This window comes from Danio aesculapii, chromosome 4 (assembly GCF_903798145.1).
Source record: "Danio aesculapii chromosome 4, fDanAes4.1, whole genome shotgun sequence".
Classification (NCBI taxonomy): Eukaryota; Metazoa; Chordata; class Actinopteri; order Cypriniformes; family Danionidae; genus Danio; species Danio aesculapii.
Genome location: NC_079438.1, coordinates 35911873 through 35926586, shown reverse-complemented (window position 1 = coordinate 35926586; position 14714 = coordinate 35911873). Strand labels below are relative to the sequence as shown.

The 14714-nt window shown below is 33.4% G+C and overlaps 1 protein-coding gene across 1 annotated transcript in view; it reads right to left on the bottom strand.

Annotated features, from left to right (window-relative positions):
* magi2a (membrane associated guanylate kinase, WW and PDZ domain containing 2a) overlaps nt 1–12777 on the bottom strand; it is a 345845-nt gene extending 333068 nt beyond the window's left edge. The window contains exon 1 of the mRNA XM_056455551.1: nt 12359–12777. Coding sequence (XP_056311526.1) covers nt 12359–12659 — 301 coding nt within the window. The 5' untranslated portion in view covers nt 12660–12777. The remainder of the gene's footprint in view (nt 1–12358) is intronic.
* Nucleotides 12778–14714: the final 1937 nt, after the last annotated feature.

The following is a 14714-nucleotide window of genomic DNA, read 5'->3' as shown; positions in this document are numbered from 1 at the left end:
TGACTATTGAGAATGCACACATTGCGATATCGATGCTGAAACGATATATTGTGCAGCCCTACTGTGAATCATTTTTAGACTTCAATAAATCAATTGAATAAATGATTCACTGAATCACTCATTAATACAGGGAATTGTCGTTCTCCTATTGATGATTTTAGTGTAATATTTATTACTCAATCAAAGGCCCAAAATTACAAAGGTACCTGCACAAAAGCACACTCATCTAAATATTTTCCTACCAGTTTAATAAAACATTCTGCATGACAAAATAAGGTAACTCAAGTCTTTTGAAATCAATTGTGAGTGTTAACCTCTGTCAGAAAATCTTCTTGATTTGTTGGCCCACTAATTGGATTACCTCTTGTTCACTTACGATCCTCTCTCACACAAGAACTACAGCACCCACAAACAAATTATAGGCAAATCCAATAAGCCACTGACAAACCAAAGACCTTACACACTAGAAAGTCAAAACAGGAATATTCAATTAAGACACATACTATAGTTTGATCTGATCCTTGGTAAGACAAGATGGTATTTGATAGAAACTGGAAGATGAAGTGCATTACGGATCTTCAGGAAAAGAGTATACTTTATTAAATTAGTGGACTATGGTACTTTTCCATAAGTGTCAGAAATTGTTAATTAAATATTTATTAATAACATAATAATTGCTGTATATCCCTTATAAATACCCCTTATAAATTGGCTGAGGGCCTTTTGTGGACCCCAGACACTTGGTTTAGAAACATTGTTACATTTAAATATGTATGTGAATAATTTATTTTAATTATTAAAAATATAATTGTATTGTTTTCTCCCATAAATACTTTTTCTTGGCTAGATACAGAGTAAAATGTGCTTGCAAAACCTTTAAGAACTGGTATTCCTAATTATTGAACAAAGTGAGCAACTGTTCTTTTAAATTATTATAGTGTTTTCATTCTAAGAATCATGACATAATATTATGAACTTGTGCCTGCAATTGTGACTTACATTATAATTTCCACTTTTAATCTGATTGTGACTTATCTCACCATTAAAAATAAAACTATGCATGATTTGCTAAATCACAATTATTACAGTCACACAAATATTTTGTTGATGCACACTACAAATTAAAATTTCCTTACATTATCTATCAATAATTACTGAATATTTTTTTTACAATCCATTTAGGAATATTAGGATATTTTATTTAACCACTTTATTTTAATTTACTAACATTACTAAGGCAAATATTTTCAATAGACACATTTTAATAAAAGGCCTATCGCTTCATACCAAAAATTCATATCGAGCTTTTTTTTTTATCATTATTGACAATGGAGCTCTACCAATAAATACTGATACCATTTTATCGGCCTAGCCCTAGTGAGAGGAATGAAAAAACAGAGCTCTTACCACCCTCTATACCAATTTTTCCAGTCTAAAAGTCCACAATTTGGTTAAGACCTGTCTGGAGCTTCTTTAGCACTGTGGTTCACTGAAATGAATTGTACACCCTATGGCCCGATCACAACGAATGCATTTTTTTTGCAGTGAGAGGTGTCTTTTTAAAATGATTTTCTATTGTCAACGAGCATTTGGAATGCTGTTTATGTACCACAGATGCCTGCCATCTTGTGCGTCTCTGTGTGGAAAAAGTGTTCGATGTCATATGCTCCAGCACCAAAACCATTGATACAGTGGTTGCTTACCAACCTTAAAAAAAGCGCAGAGCACTACTCTTTTCAAAAGCCAACAAAAAGTATCCCGATTTTTAATAAAATCTGACTTAAAATAATATTGAATAACAATCCGAGACACGCTTCTAAACAACTATATCATATTTCCTGTCTCGTTTAATAATCTTCCAACATAAAAAATTAACTGAGAAAAAATATAACTAAATCATATAGCTCAATGTCACCAGCAACATTCCTTCTTCATTAAAACATAAAATGCAATAGCCATCTTTTCAGCCAACCATATTTCAAAGCTCCTCTAGTATTTTTCTGTTCTAAAATGTCATCTATAACCTATGATCATGTATATGAAATAACAGCGATCAAAAAAAAGGACTCTCTACCGCTCCGGTTAAAAACACCACAGCCGCTTCCCTTGAGAGAGCAAAAAGTGAAAGACTGAGAAGTGTTAAAGAGTAATGACTCTCCATTATCACGAACTTCAACCCCTCTCATGGGCCATGCAGACTGACAATAACTAAAGTGCTGAGAACGAAAGATGGTTCCAGATCAGCAGAGGTTCCGTCAAGTCTTCATGAACTCTGCAGGATTTCTGGATCACTGCCTGCGCATCATTACTACATGCCTTACATACACACCTGCAGAACAAAACCAGCGTTGACGTATGACCAAACAAGTGTTCGTGGACAAGAATTCACACTATAGAGGCTGAGAGAATAAATGAGATGCATCAATACATTTATCCTCGTCTAGACATTGTTGCCTTTCCTAAGGCAAGAGTTTGCTCAATTCTCAGAGATATATCATGAGTTGGTCCAGCGCTCTCATAATTAAACAGATTTCATATTTACTGACAATAAAGTGAGCCACACTTGCATTCAGTTGCTGACAAGATGTTTCTAGAGGTTTTACTGGGGTTACTTGTCATAATTTAATCTAATAATTTTAAAATCATTCTTTGGTATATAAATATAGCAATTAAGGCATGAAAATCAAAATTAAAGCAAACATAATCATAATTTTGATATAAAAAAAATATTTATAAAACATTTAAGTTTACGAAATGATAAAAAAGCAATCACAGATGCTACTCAAGTTATGATTATGACATTAAAAATTGATATTATGAAATAAAAAGTCTTAGATATGAACTGCTTTAATTACAAATATGACAACTTTCTCTTTAATCACTTCTTTTCTCATTATGTCTAAGAATTGCAATCATTCTTTTCTCAATTAAAATGTAGAGATATTTAATGCAACGTGTCAAAAGTATAATACAAACAGTCATGATTATGACATGACTTGGTCTCTACCTGGTAATTATGACAAAATGTTTATATCTCAATCTCAATTCATCATGTCATAATGTTATTTTTACCACATAATTCATAATTACAAATTATTTTTACAGTAAATTATAATGATGACATAATTATGACATATAAACTCATAATTATGACCAAAAATGAAGTCAAAAAGTCAAAACTGAGTAAAAAAGTCACTCAATGTATTAATTATTCCTTGATCACTTAGACTGGTGACAAAATCACTACGTTGTTTCATAATTGAAACTTTTTAATGAGAATTTGGAATTTTAAAAACATCATTACTATTAAATATCTTTGAGAAAATTGAAAAGCATATGCTGGTTGATCATAATAATGACAGGACATTTTAAATATTACATACAACATCATAATTATGACTTTTTTTATTGTTGTAAAAATTATGATTTACCAACACATCGAAAAAGTGACAAGACACCTCTGGTGAAAAACAACACAATCTGAGCTTATTGATCAAATATGAACCACTACGGATCCAGGGCAAGCTGTAGTCTTTTTATCCACCCTTGTGAAACAAAACTAAACTCATGCCAAACTGAACTGCCTATATAGGTTTATAGATGCCACAACCACACTTGTATGAAGTCATGCTTTCCTGTTGCTGTGGTGCTGACTCCATCACAAGGTTTAGATCGCCAACCAGAAAATGTCTCCTTGCTATCTATGCCATGTCATATCCCAGTTATATAGACCCCTCGGTGTGGTTTAAACAAGCGTGTGGCCTATAAATGCTTCATGAAAGCGGTAGGTCAGGCAAATGGGTGGAGAAAAAACGACATAAAAACATGTTTCCAGGGTCAAAGAACAGCAGAAATGACCAGAAGCACTGCACATTAGCACATCAGTTCAGCGGCGTGATTATAATTACATCTTCTAATCTGAAATTAAATTTACAATTATAACTGGCGGCTGAGAGATGATAATTTATGTCAACCTCATATCATCCAACCCCAAGGGGATGAATGAAACATAAATATAATAATGTGCAGAGCCATAATTACGATATTGTAACAAAACTACATTTAAAGGTCGCCTTGCAGCATTTCAAAGTCATAAAAAATGATTTGGCCAACCGGTCTCGCTGATAACTCAAAACCCAGACATCAAAAACTTGGCCAGGTCATTCCAGGAGGCTGTGGAAATGTCTAAGTGTGTGTGTGTGTGTGTGTGTTTCACAAGCTGTTATTTCACAGATGAATGCTACAGACATCTCATCTTAGGGTACTTACCTAGGCATCTGACCACACCGACCACAGTTTTGGGTTTGCCTTACTACTGTGTCCAATGAATACCAAGTAGGCCCCTGCTACTGCACTTGAGAATGAAAAATATTGCATGAAACACTTTGACAAAAAATTGAACTTCTTTAAGTTCTAGTCGGTAAACACTGATACTGTCAGTTCCACACATAAAATATACAGTGCATAAACAGGCCACTTTATTAGGTATTAGTGTTGTTATGATTACCAGTTTCAGGGTAAACCATGGTATATTTTATGACAGTTAGTATTATCTTTTAATATCATTAAAACCGTGATTGATTATTGTGATTTTGAAAACTCAAAGTAAATACTGTAACATTTTAACAACAAACTAGACTAGAAACTAGACTACAGAGGACTGGAAAGAGGCTACTTGGTCTGATGAGTTTTGATTTCTGCTAAGAGATTCAGATGGTAGAATGGAAATTTTATGTAAACAACAACTATCAATACAATGCAGCATATCACAACGCTCAAATCAGATCAAATGATTTTTTTGAACATGACAATGAGTTCAACTGAACTCAACTGAACAGAAACAGACCAAATAACCAGATCTCAAAGATTTTCAAAAGAGAAAGTTTGGAAAGCGGAGTAACAAAAGACTCACACCATTGATGTGCATTAAATAAATTTACAACACACTGCTTTGTCAATATGGACAGAAAAGTATTCGCTTTGATAATTCTAAGCCATGAAGAAATAAAGCCCAATATAGACAGAAAAGTATTCGCTTTGATAATTCTAAGCCATGAAGAAATAAAGCCCAATATAGACAGAAAAGTATTCGCTTTAATAATTCTAAGCCATGAAGAAATAAAGCCCAATATACCCAGTTCGTATTGAAATTGGCAAACAAAAACCCCATCACTACATAAATATCTTGATGTCAAACAGAAAATAAAAAAGTGAAAGGCCTTATTAAGACCCTTTAAAAAACTGTTGCTACTACTGACTGCAATCTTTTTTTATATAATTTTGTAAAGTCTGCTTCTTTTTGCTATTCAAATGATACAGCGCACCCATATGACCCCTCTGTAAAGCTGAACAAGCATAACTCCACTGGGGGCAAGGGGAAAGGTGATGGCTGGCAAAATTAAAATGCATTTAAAATGACTTGAAATTGAGTGCTCTGTCTGAAAGGGCTTCATATAAGATATTGATCTCTTGATTTGCTTGTGCTAACAGACAAACACAAGGGTCATGACAATGAAACAAGGTGCCAATGTCAAATGTATCCTCTTGTTGAAATGTAGTGCATCTTGATTCAATCGTAATATAATCATTCAAGGACAAAATTTCACAAGAAAATATTTTAGAGATCTTGGGTGGTTGTCTGTTTTGATAAAAGTCATGCACAGTTGGGAGGAAAGGTAACTAAATGACACTGATAAAATAAAGGTATACAATCTAGTATTTAATATGAAGGATTGCCTCAGTTAAGTCAAAATATGATTATTTGGTAACACTTTATAATAACTACACACTATGAATCATTTATTAAGCATTAGCATCTAGTGAATTCATTATTTGTTAAGCATTAACTCTATGTTAATAAACATTAGTAAGCAGTTTGTAACTGCAACTACAAATGCTTTATTATTGACTTAAAACCACATTTATAATGTGCTTAATAATTGTACTTTCATACTTTGTAACTGGTTGCTTTTTCATGACTAAATTAAGTATTGAATTATTTACAAATAATTTGTATTTTAGAGTAGTTGGAGGTTTTTAAGATCATTCAGAATAAGTTAGTAAATGATTAATAAACTACTGAAATTAACGTTTATATATCTTATTATTATTCAGGCATTTACTAATTGTAAATTTGTATGTTAATAAATGCTTTATTGACTCAACTTCATGCAGTTTTGTGACCTAATCTAAAGTGAAGACTATTTCTGCTTTATAAATCCCTTATAAATAATTAAAGGCTCAGTCTCAAATGAACAATAATCTTTGCAATCTTATCTAAAAAGTAAAATTATTGTAAACTTTAAACACTGCTGAATAACAGGAGTGTCAAAATACAACATAAAATTGGATAAAATAACAACAATATAATAATTTAACAATATAATAAGATGCAATGTTTAAACAGTACAGTAATTTTATTTTAGATAAGGTTACAAAGATATATTTTTTTATTTGATACAGTTTCATTTGTGCATTTTCAAATGAATAGAAATTAATTATTTTTATAATTAATGTTCTTTATGTTCTTTTTTATGTTAAAATAAAATATGTTCTTTTATATGTGCTTATGTTCTTTTTTTCCTGTTTAGAATATAACTGAGCCTTTAATTGTCAATTATAAATGATTTATGAAGCATAAATAGTCTTCACATAGCTTAGGTCACAAAACTGGATGAAGTTGAGTTAATAAAGCATTTATTAACATACAAATTAACTATGCCTGAATAATAAGATAAATGTTCATTTGAAAAGTTTATTAATCATTTACTTACTCATTCTGAATGATCTTAAAAAAACAACCAACTATTCCTAAACATCTGGTTTGTAAATAATGCAATACTTCATTTAGTAATGAAAAATGAACCATTAACAAAGCATGAAAATACGATTATTAAGCACATTATAAATGTGCTTATAAGTCAATAATGCAGCATTTGTAACTGCAGTTATAAACTGCTTACTAACGTTTATGAATGTAGAGTTAATGCCTCACAGATAAGGAATTCACTATTTGCTAATGCTTAATATATGGCTCATAGTGTGTATACTTTATAGTTACAGATTAGGTTACTCATAATAATGAGAATGAGTAAATATGTTACAGGGGGACGCAGTGGCGCAGTAGGTAGTGCTGTCACCTCACAGCAAGAAGGTCTCTGGTTCGAGCCTCGGCTGGGTCAGTTGTCATTTCTGTGTGGAGTTTGCATGTTCTTCCTGCATTCGCGTGGGTTTCCTCCGGGTGCTCCGGTTTCCCTCACAGTCCAAAGACATGTGGTACAGGTGAATTGGGTAGGCTAAATTGTCTGTAGTGTATGAGTGTGAATGAGTGTGTATGGATGTTTCCCAGAGATGGGTTGCGGCTGGAACTTACATCTGCTGTGTAAAACATATGCTGGATAAGTTGGCGGTTCATTTCGCTGTGGTGACCCCTGATTAATAAAGGGACTAAGCCGAAAAGAAAACGAATGAACGAATGAAATGCGTTACAAAATCTAGAGGAGAAATAAATGTCTTATTAATTAATTCACATCTCAAGATATTTTTTTTTTCATAACAGTCACTTAAAAATAACTTTATATCTAGAATAGTTCTCAAAATAACAGCTTAGAAAATTATAATAAAATATTTTTATAATTATAAGTTTTATTATAAGAACAAATTCTAACAAACATCTTATTTACATAAGAAAACATAATTTATCATGAGCACATACAAAAATAAAACTAACAGATATTAAATAATTATTATGAAAAACTTTCTAAATATTAATGACATCACTTCATATCACTTTATGGATAAAGAAAATTCCTGAAAACATTTTATATGTTTAATAAGTCATTATTATGAGAATGTTTGTCAATTATAATGTTATATTAATTTAAAGTATTATTAAAAATAAACATTTAAGTATTAATTAAGTCCTTGTAACTGTAAAGTCCCTAAAATGTGAAGGTTAAAAAATTTTATGCAATATTAATTCATTATTACGTGAATATGTAAAAAATATTATGGGATAAGTAATCATTTGTGTGAAAGTTTCTTATTTTTATGAGATGTTAAGTCATTACTTTGCAAAAGTTTCCAGATTTTATAGGATGTTAAGTGATTTTACGAGTAAGTTACTAATTTTTATGATTGTCTCGGGGGCTTTAGCAACAAATATTTCAAACCCCCCTGCTGTAGAAGACAATTACTGAAGGCAGGTTTTAAAATGCAAAAACCTACATGTCAAAGGAAAGGAATGCCGTGCACTCATCCCAACCCATAATCTTAAAGCAGCTAAAATGCTTACAATTATGGGTCTGTTACTAAACAGAAAGGATAAGCTACTTTGTTTAACTAAACTGGCATCATTCATGACAGTGTGATTGTGAGGTTCAGACACAGGCCTACTGGGAAAATAGTAATGTCATGATGTATTTCAGAACCGTGGCACACCCACAAAGACCAGATCACAGTCCGATAACACAAAATAAGCTGATGGATAACGGAAAGATAAACCTTCTGTGTCAACAAAGAAGCTCAATTTGAGTAAATAGCAGGACATTTGCAAACATTATGCAGAATGTGGAATGTAGTGCAATGCCTCTGTAAATGTGACAATGACATCACATAAACACCAGGATGCACTATATGGACACGCCCCCCTTTCCAGAAACACACCAACTATGGCAAGCCGTTTTACCATTCAATCTGTAAACCAAACTATTGTCCATTTTCATGCTACTACTACCTTTTTTGCATTAAGGATTAGTATTTATTTATTAGCCACTAGTGCATACTCTTCAGAGACTAGTAAATTATTAAAAAACACCAGAAGACACCAGTACTTTAGACATTAATACTTTATTATTAATACTTAATTATAACTTAGTATTCTCAGTTGTACATCATTAGATACTTTTATTTATTCATTAGATAAAGCGGCATCTAATTAGATACTGATTCATTAGATATTAGAACCTATCAACAGGTCACTCATCAGATAGTATTTAATAATTCATTAGTGACTAGTAAAACTTTATTTTAAGGTGTCCTTGTTATGTTCCATGTACTTACTATAGAAATTACAGTTAATTATGCATAATTACATGTAACTAACCCTAAACCTAACCAGCATTCTCACCCTAATCTTAAGTACATGGTAATTAATAACACCCAGTTATTACATTATTAGTTACTCGGCACCAAGTCAACTTTAAAAACAAACTGTAACAAATCTTTTTTTTTTTCCATTGACATCTGTCATTCAGATTTCTAATCAGCTTTGACTAGAGCACATTCAAACTAGGGCTGAACAATATATCAATTCAATATCATTATCGCAATGTACACATCCACAATAGTCACATCATACAGAAATATGCTATGTTGAGTCTGAATTATATTTGAACAGGAGCTACAGAATTGTATTTAATCACTGCATTTATACAGAATTTATATGATTGGTGCAAAAAAAATTCTTAGACTTTTTTCTTGTTTCTAGTCCAAATATTTACATTTCAAAGCAAAAACCAAGATTATTTCACTCACCCCACTGGCAGATCATTTTGCTTGTTTTAAGAAAAAACTCTTAATTTTGACATTTCTTCTGACTGTGAAAACAAAACAATAGTTTTACTTGCTCTAGGAATTTTTTTAATATTTGGACAAGAAACAAGACCAAACAAAGTAATAAAACCATTTTTTTTTTTTTGCATTTTAATTATCTAATTTCTGCACCTGAATACTGTTAGACTCCACAGACAACTGTCAAATAGTGCTATTCAAACCTTGTGAAACTGTATTCATACAGGTATCTCAATATTTATTGCAGAAAAATATTGCAATATCAGATTTTTACAATATCGTGCATTCCTACTTCCAACTGTGAATAGTACATCAATTTTACTTACTAGTAATTATTTTATAAATTCACTTACTTATTAAATTATACTAGTTCTTATTTATAACATAATGATATGCATTCATTATTCTAGTTCTTATGTACTATTAGAAACAACCTATTTGTTACATACTGCTACTACTTACATTTTTAATTGAACACAACTCATGATATTATAATACAAGACAGCAGATCTTTTTAACAATGGCAAAGTTGTTACCAATGGGCAAACAATTACAAAAACACTATAGTGTCTAATAATAAATGAATTATTACTAACAATAATTAACAATTAAGAAGGTCACATTTGGAATAATTACTAATCGGACATTGTAGACAATGTCAAAAACAGAATAACTAGCATAGGTCTCAAACTCAATTTCTGGAGGGCCGTAGCTCTACACAGTTTTGCTCCAACCCTAATCAAACACACCTGATCCAAATAATCAAGGTGTTCAAGACTACTGTTGAACGCCTTGATTAGTCACATCAGCTGTGTTTGTATAGTGTTGAAGCAAAAGAGCTGCGGCCCTCCACGAATTGAGTTCGAGACCTATGTATTAGAGCAGTGGTTCTCAAACTTTTAAACCCGCGACCCGCATTGTAAGATCGTCAAGAACTCGCGACCCCCCACTACCAAAGCATATACAAACAATAAAAATAGCTTTTTTTAAGCTGTTCACAATATTTTAACTATATTTACTATAGATTACAGGGCTCGAAATTAACATTTTTGCTTGGTAACACTGGTGCTTCTAACTTTAAAAATGTAGGCGCACCAGCCAAAATTTAGTGGCTCCCACCAATTATCGCACTGTTACTACAAGTTTTATAAACAGATTTATTGCATTTGAAATCAACACTAATCAAAACTAACAAGCAAAAAAAATAAATATGCATGCGTGAGGAAAATATGGCTCAATGAAATCCCGTTATCACAAGAAAAGACATTTTTATAACATTATTGAGTGACCAAAAGATACACGGACGGATATCCCAAAAGATATCCCACAGACTTTACAGTGAATGCTAGTTATTTTCATAGCAGACTTGAAGCCAATGGAGGTCTTTTATCCACTCTTCAATAAGTATAGCTGGTGGATTAACATTCAGCACATGATCAGTAATCAGATGGGCCAATATTTGTAGCTTAAGGTGTTTCTAAGACAAAATCTGTCAGTGTTGTTTTCATTCTCTCGTCTTCAGCGCTTTACATTTTCGCGGTTGTAGCTCCTGTCATCTGAAGACAGGAGGCGTTGACTGAGTGATTGAGAGCTGATTTTAACCAATCATTCGTGTTCAGTTCTTAGAGCAGTGGGCCAATAGGAAGAGCGCGAAGGCGGGGCAAGCGTTGAAGGCTTTGTTTACTGCGGCAAGTTGACATGACAACAGTTTTTAACTGTTCCTGAGCGCTGCGTTCCAAGTACAAAGATGCATTCTGCCTGAACGTGTCCTAAATACTTTATGAATTTATCAGTGATATCTTTTTAAAAATCTGAAAATATTAGCTTTCACTTTTAATACTGAAAAATATTTATTATAATCACTGAAAATTACACAATTTTTAAATAACTCTCGCGACCCCTTGAAATTATTCTGCGACCCCCGCAGGGGTCGCGACCCCCAGTTTGGGAACCACTGTATTAGAGTATAAAAACATACAGTCACAGCTGGAATACATGCTAGTCAGAAATGAAGAGGTGATCAGATCCACAAAGAAGTCAATGGCATCAATAAATCAATAATACAAATAACAAGAAAAGTTAATAAATCACTGGTGAAATACATATATCTACTGAATAATAGGTATATTACAATATATTAGGTAGGTTTTGTTGAATAAGCACTAGTTACTAATGAAAATGTGATCATAAATAAAAGATGGAATGTATTGAATAAGCAGTAGTGCCTAAGTTTAAGCACAAGTATGCAGTAGTACTAGTAGCATGAAAACACATGCCAGTGTGGTTTATGTTAAATGTTAAAATAGCTTGCCATTCACCAACTCTGCTTCTATAGCAACAAACTAACAAGTTTCACGCGGGAGTAGCAACTTTAACCAACACTAGTACTTTCGTCGTATGCTACATTTGGACGCAATATGATGCATAATAGATGTAAAAACCTATGCTCACTTCAGAATACGTACATAAACAAGTGTACATTAAAGATGCGCACTAGGTTCGCCATAAGCGCATATAGTCCCCATTACTATACTAGGTTATCGTAGCTTTATATAAAACTAGATAGATAGATAGATAGATAGATAGATAGATAGATAGATAGATAGATAGATAGATAGATAGATAGATAGATAGATAGATAGATAGATAGATAGATAGATAGATCTAAAATTAAGCTGCAATAACTGTTTCATGTAGGTAGCAGTAATTGTAGCAAGTACGATATTTTAAGACAACTACATTTTGTCACTTTAAACAAACTTTACATGTAAATGACAGTTAAACTGACCTTGTTTGACACACTTAAACCGGACAGGGTCTTTGCAGTGTCTGACCACAGCCCAAACATCCCTGATGGTCAGTCCGGCCACTGGAGTATCGTTCACCTCCAGAAGCAGCTCGTCCTGGTGCAGTTTGCGCTTGTCCGGTTTCACCTCTCCAATAACGGGGAACTGTCCGTTCTCCGCGCCACCCTGCAGCTCAAACCCTAGATCCCCACTCGGACCCCTGGACAACACAACCTCGTGGACTCTGCTAGTCCAGTGACTTTTCTTCTTCAGGCTTTTGGACATGTTTGGAGTTGTTAACATGACAGGAGTGCAGCCATAAAAGCGCGGTGTCCGTTCAGTCGCTTCACTAAAGTTGCACGGTCATATGGCTGCTGGGGTCTCCATATCAGCAGTAGATCCTCTACGGCAGCCTCTTAAAACTGCTCCTCTCACTGTAACACTGATGTCCGATTCGCGAATGAACCGTTTTTTATGAGCCGGTTCTTTTTGGTGATTCGTTCGAGTCAATTCCAGTTTGTGAATCAGTCGGAGTAAAAAGCTTCAAATAACGCTAAACCTGACTAAATATGTGAAGCATAGTGATAAACCTTAGCATTACTTTGACACCACAACATGAATGCAGATTTATCAGTGGATAGAGATAATGTACACATTTTAGACTTCTGAATACCACAACAAGCCTTCTGTGAACACTTTTAGGCGGCAAATCAAAGAATTACTGAGTCAAGTCGCTACAATGGGCTGTGCGCTGGAATAGATTCCTTTACACGAATCGGACTTCATAACTCTGCACTGAAACTGACTCCAAACCAATGTCCAAACTGCTCGGGAAAGTGAGCCGGATGTGATGTGTGGAGGAGGAGAGAAGAGACGCTTCCCGCTGGAGAAACGAAGAGAAAAGAAGAGAGAGACAGAGAGAGAGAGAGAGAGAGACTTTTGACTTTTCACAACACCTTTAATGAACATTAAAATTCTTTGAATACATCATCCAAAAAGTTATAAAATATTACTTTTTTTTTTTTTTTTAGTTTTTAAGAAAAACGAACATTTACCAATTAAACACCAATTTTCCTGAATCACACACAGTCACCAAAACCCCTCCAATACCCCATTTCCATTCAAAATACAGAATATTATTGACATGTTTGTAATATGTATATTCAATCACCACTCGCGACTCCACTAGAGATTTAAACAGAGTAATTATGTTTACATTTTCACCAGAATTTTTACATTGATGAGATTTTAAAGTCACAAGTTTAGCTTGTCCAATTAAGAAATTAATAAGTGTGCATTTTTGCTGACAAGACTTCTTGTATCTGCAACCAAAAATGAATAGACTATTAGAAAAAATAAAGCCTAATCTTACAATCATGTTCTCTAATAGTTCAAGCAATGGTTTAAGTCTGACACATTCACAGAACATATGAAAGACATTGTCGAGAAGGTTACAAAAAGGACATACTGGTTGAACAGTCTCATTAATCTTGGACACAAAAGAATTTGAGGCTATAATACAATGTAGTATTCTCCACTGAATGTCTCCACATCTTTTGGAGGTAGGAGGCTTATAAAATAACCTCCAAGATGGATGGATATCAGTGGAAACAGAAAGCCAAGACCTCCATTTAGTGTCCGGTCTTTGCAACAACTGACCCAATTGTGAAATTTTCACACACATATGGTATAACACCTTTTTCTCAATGCAATTAAAATCCAATGCACCATACCCTTTCAGCAATTTTATCTGGTTATTTTCATCAGATTCCCAATCTTTAAAAACAACTTTAAGTACAGGAAAAGACCTATGGATAAAACCACACCGTAGAACATTATTAATAAAATCAGTAAAACTCTGTGGAAAAGCTGCCCTAATATTCTTCATTAGACCTTCTACGATTCTTAATGAATTTATCCCAGTTTGACTGGCAATTACATGTGCTGGTTTCCATTGGCCATCATTTAAATCAATCAGATCGATGACTTTTGTTAAGCCAGTAGTCAGACATTTAGTAATTAAAGAAGATGGCACATTGTCTAACTGAAAAAGTGGATTGAAAAAAAGAGGTTCTAAAACACCATAATGGTCATCTTCATGTCTCAAAATTTTAAAACAACTCCAAAACTTGATCAGTCCCAAATAAAACCTAAAAGGCAATGATTGCACTTTTTCCAGGAGATTCTTCTGCATTAAAAACAACTGTTTTTCTATACCGAATCCACCAATTTTCTGCAGTATATATGATCCAAATACAACCCAAGGCGCAGGTTCAGAATTGTACAAAAGCTTTTGTAGTGACTGTAGCCTCATTGCCAAAACCTTGGACTCTAGGTGTATTAGCCCTTGACCACCCT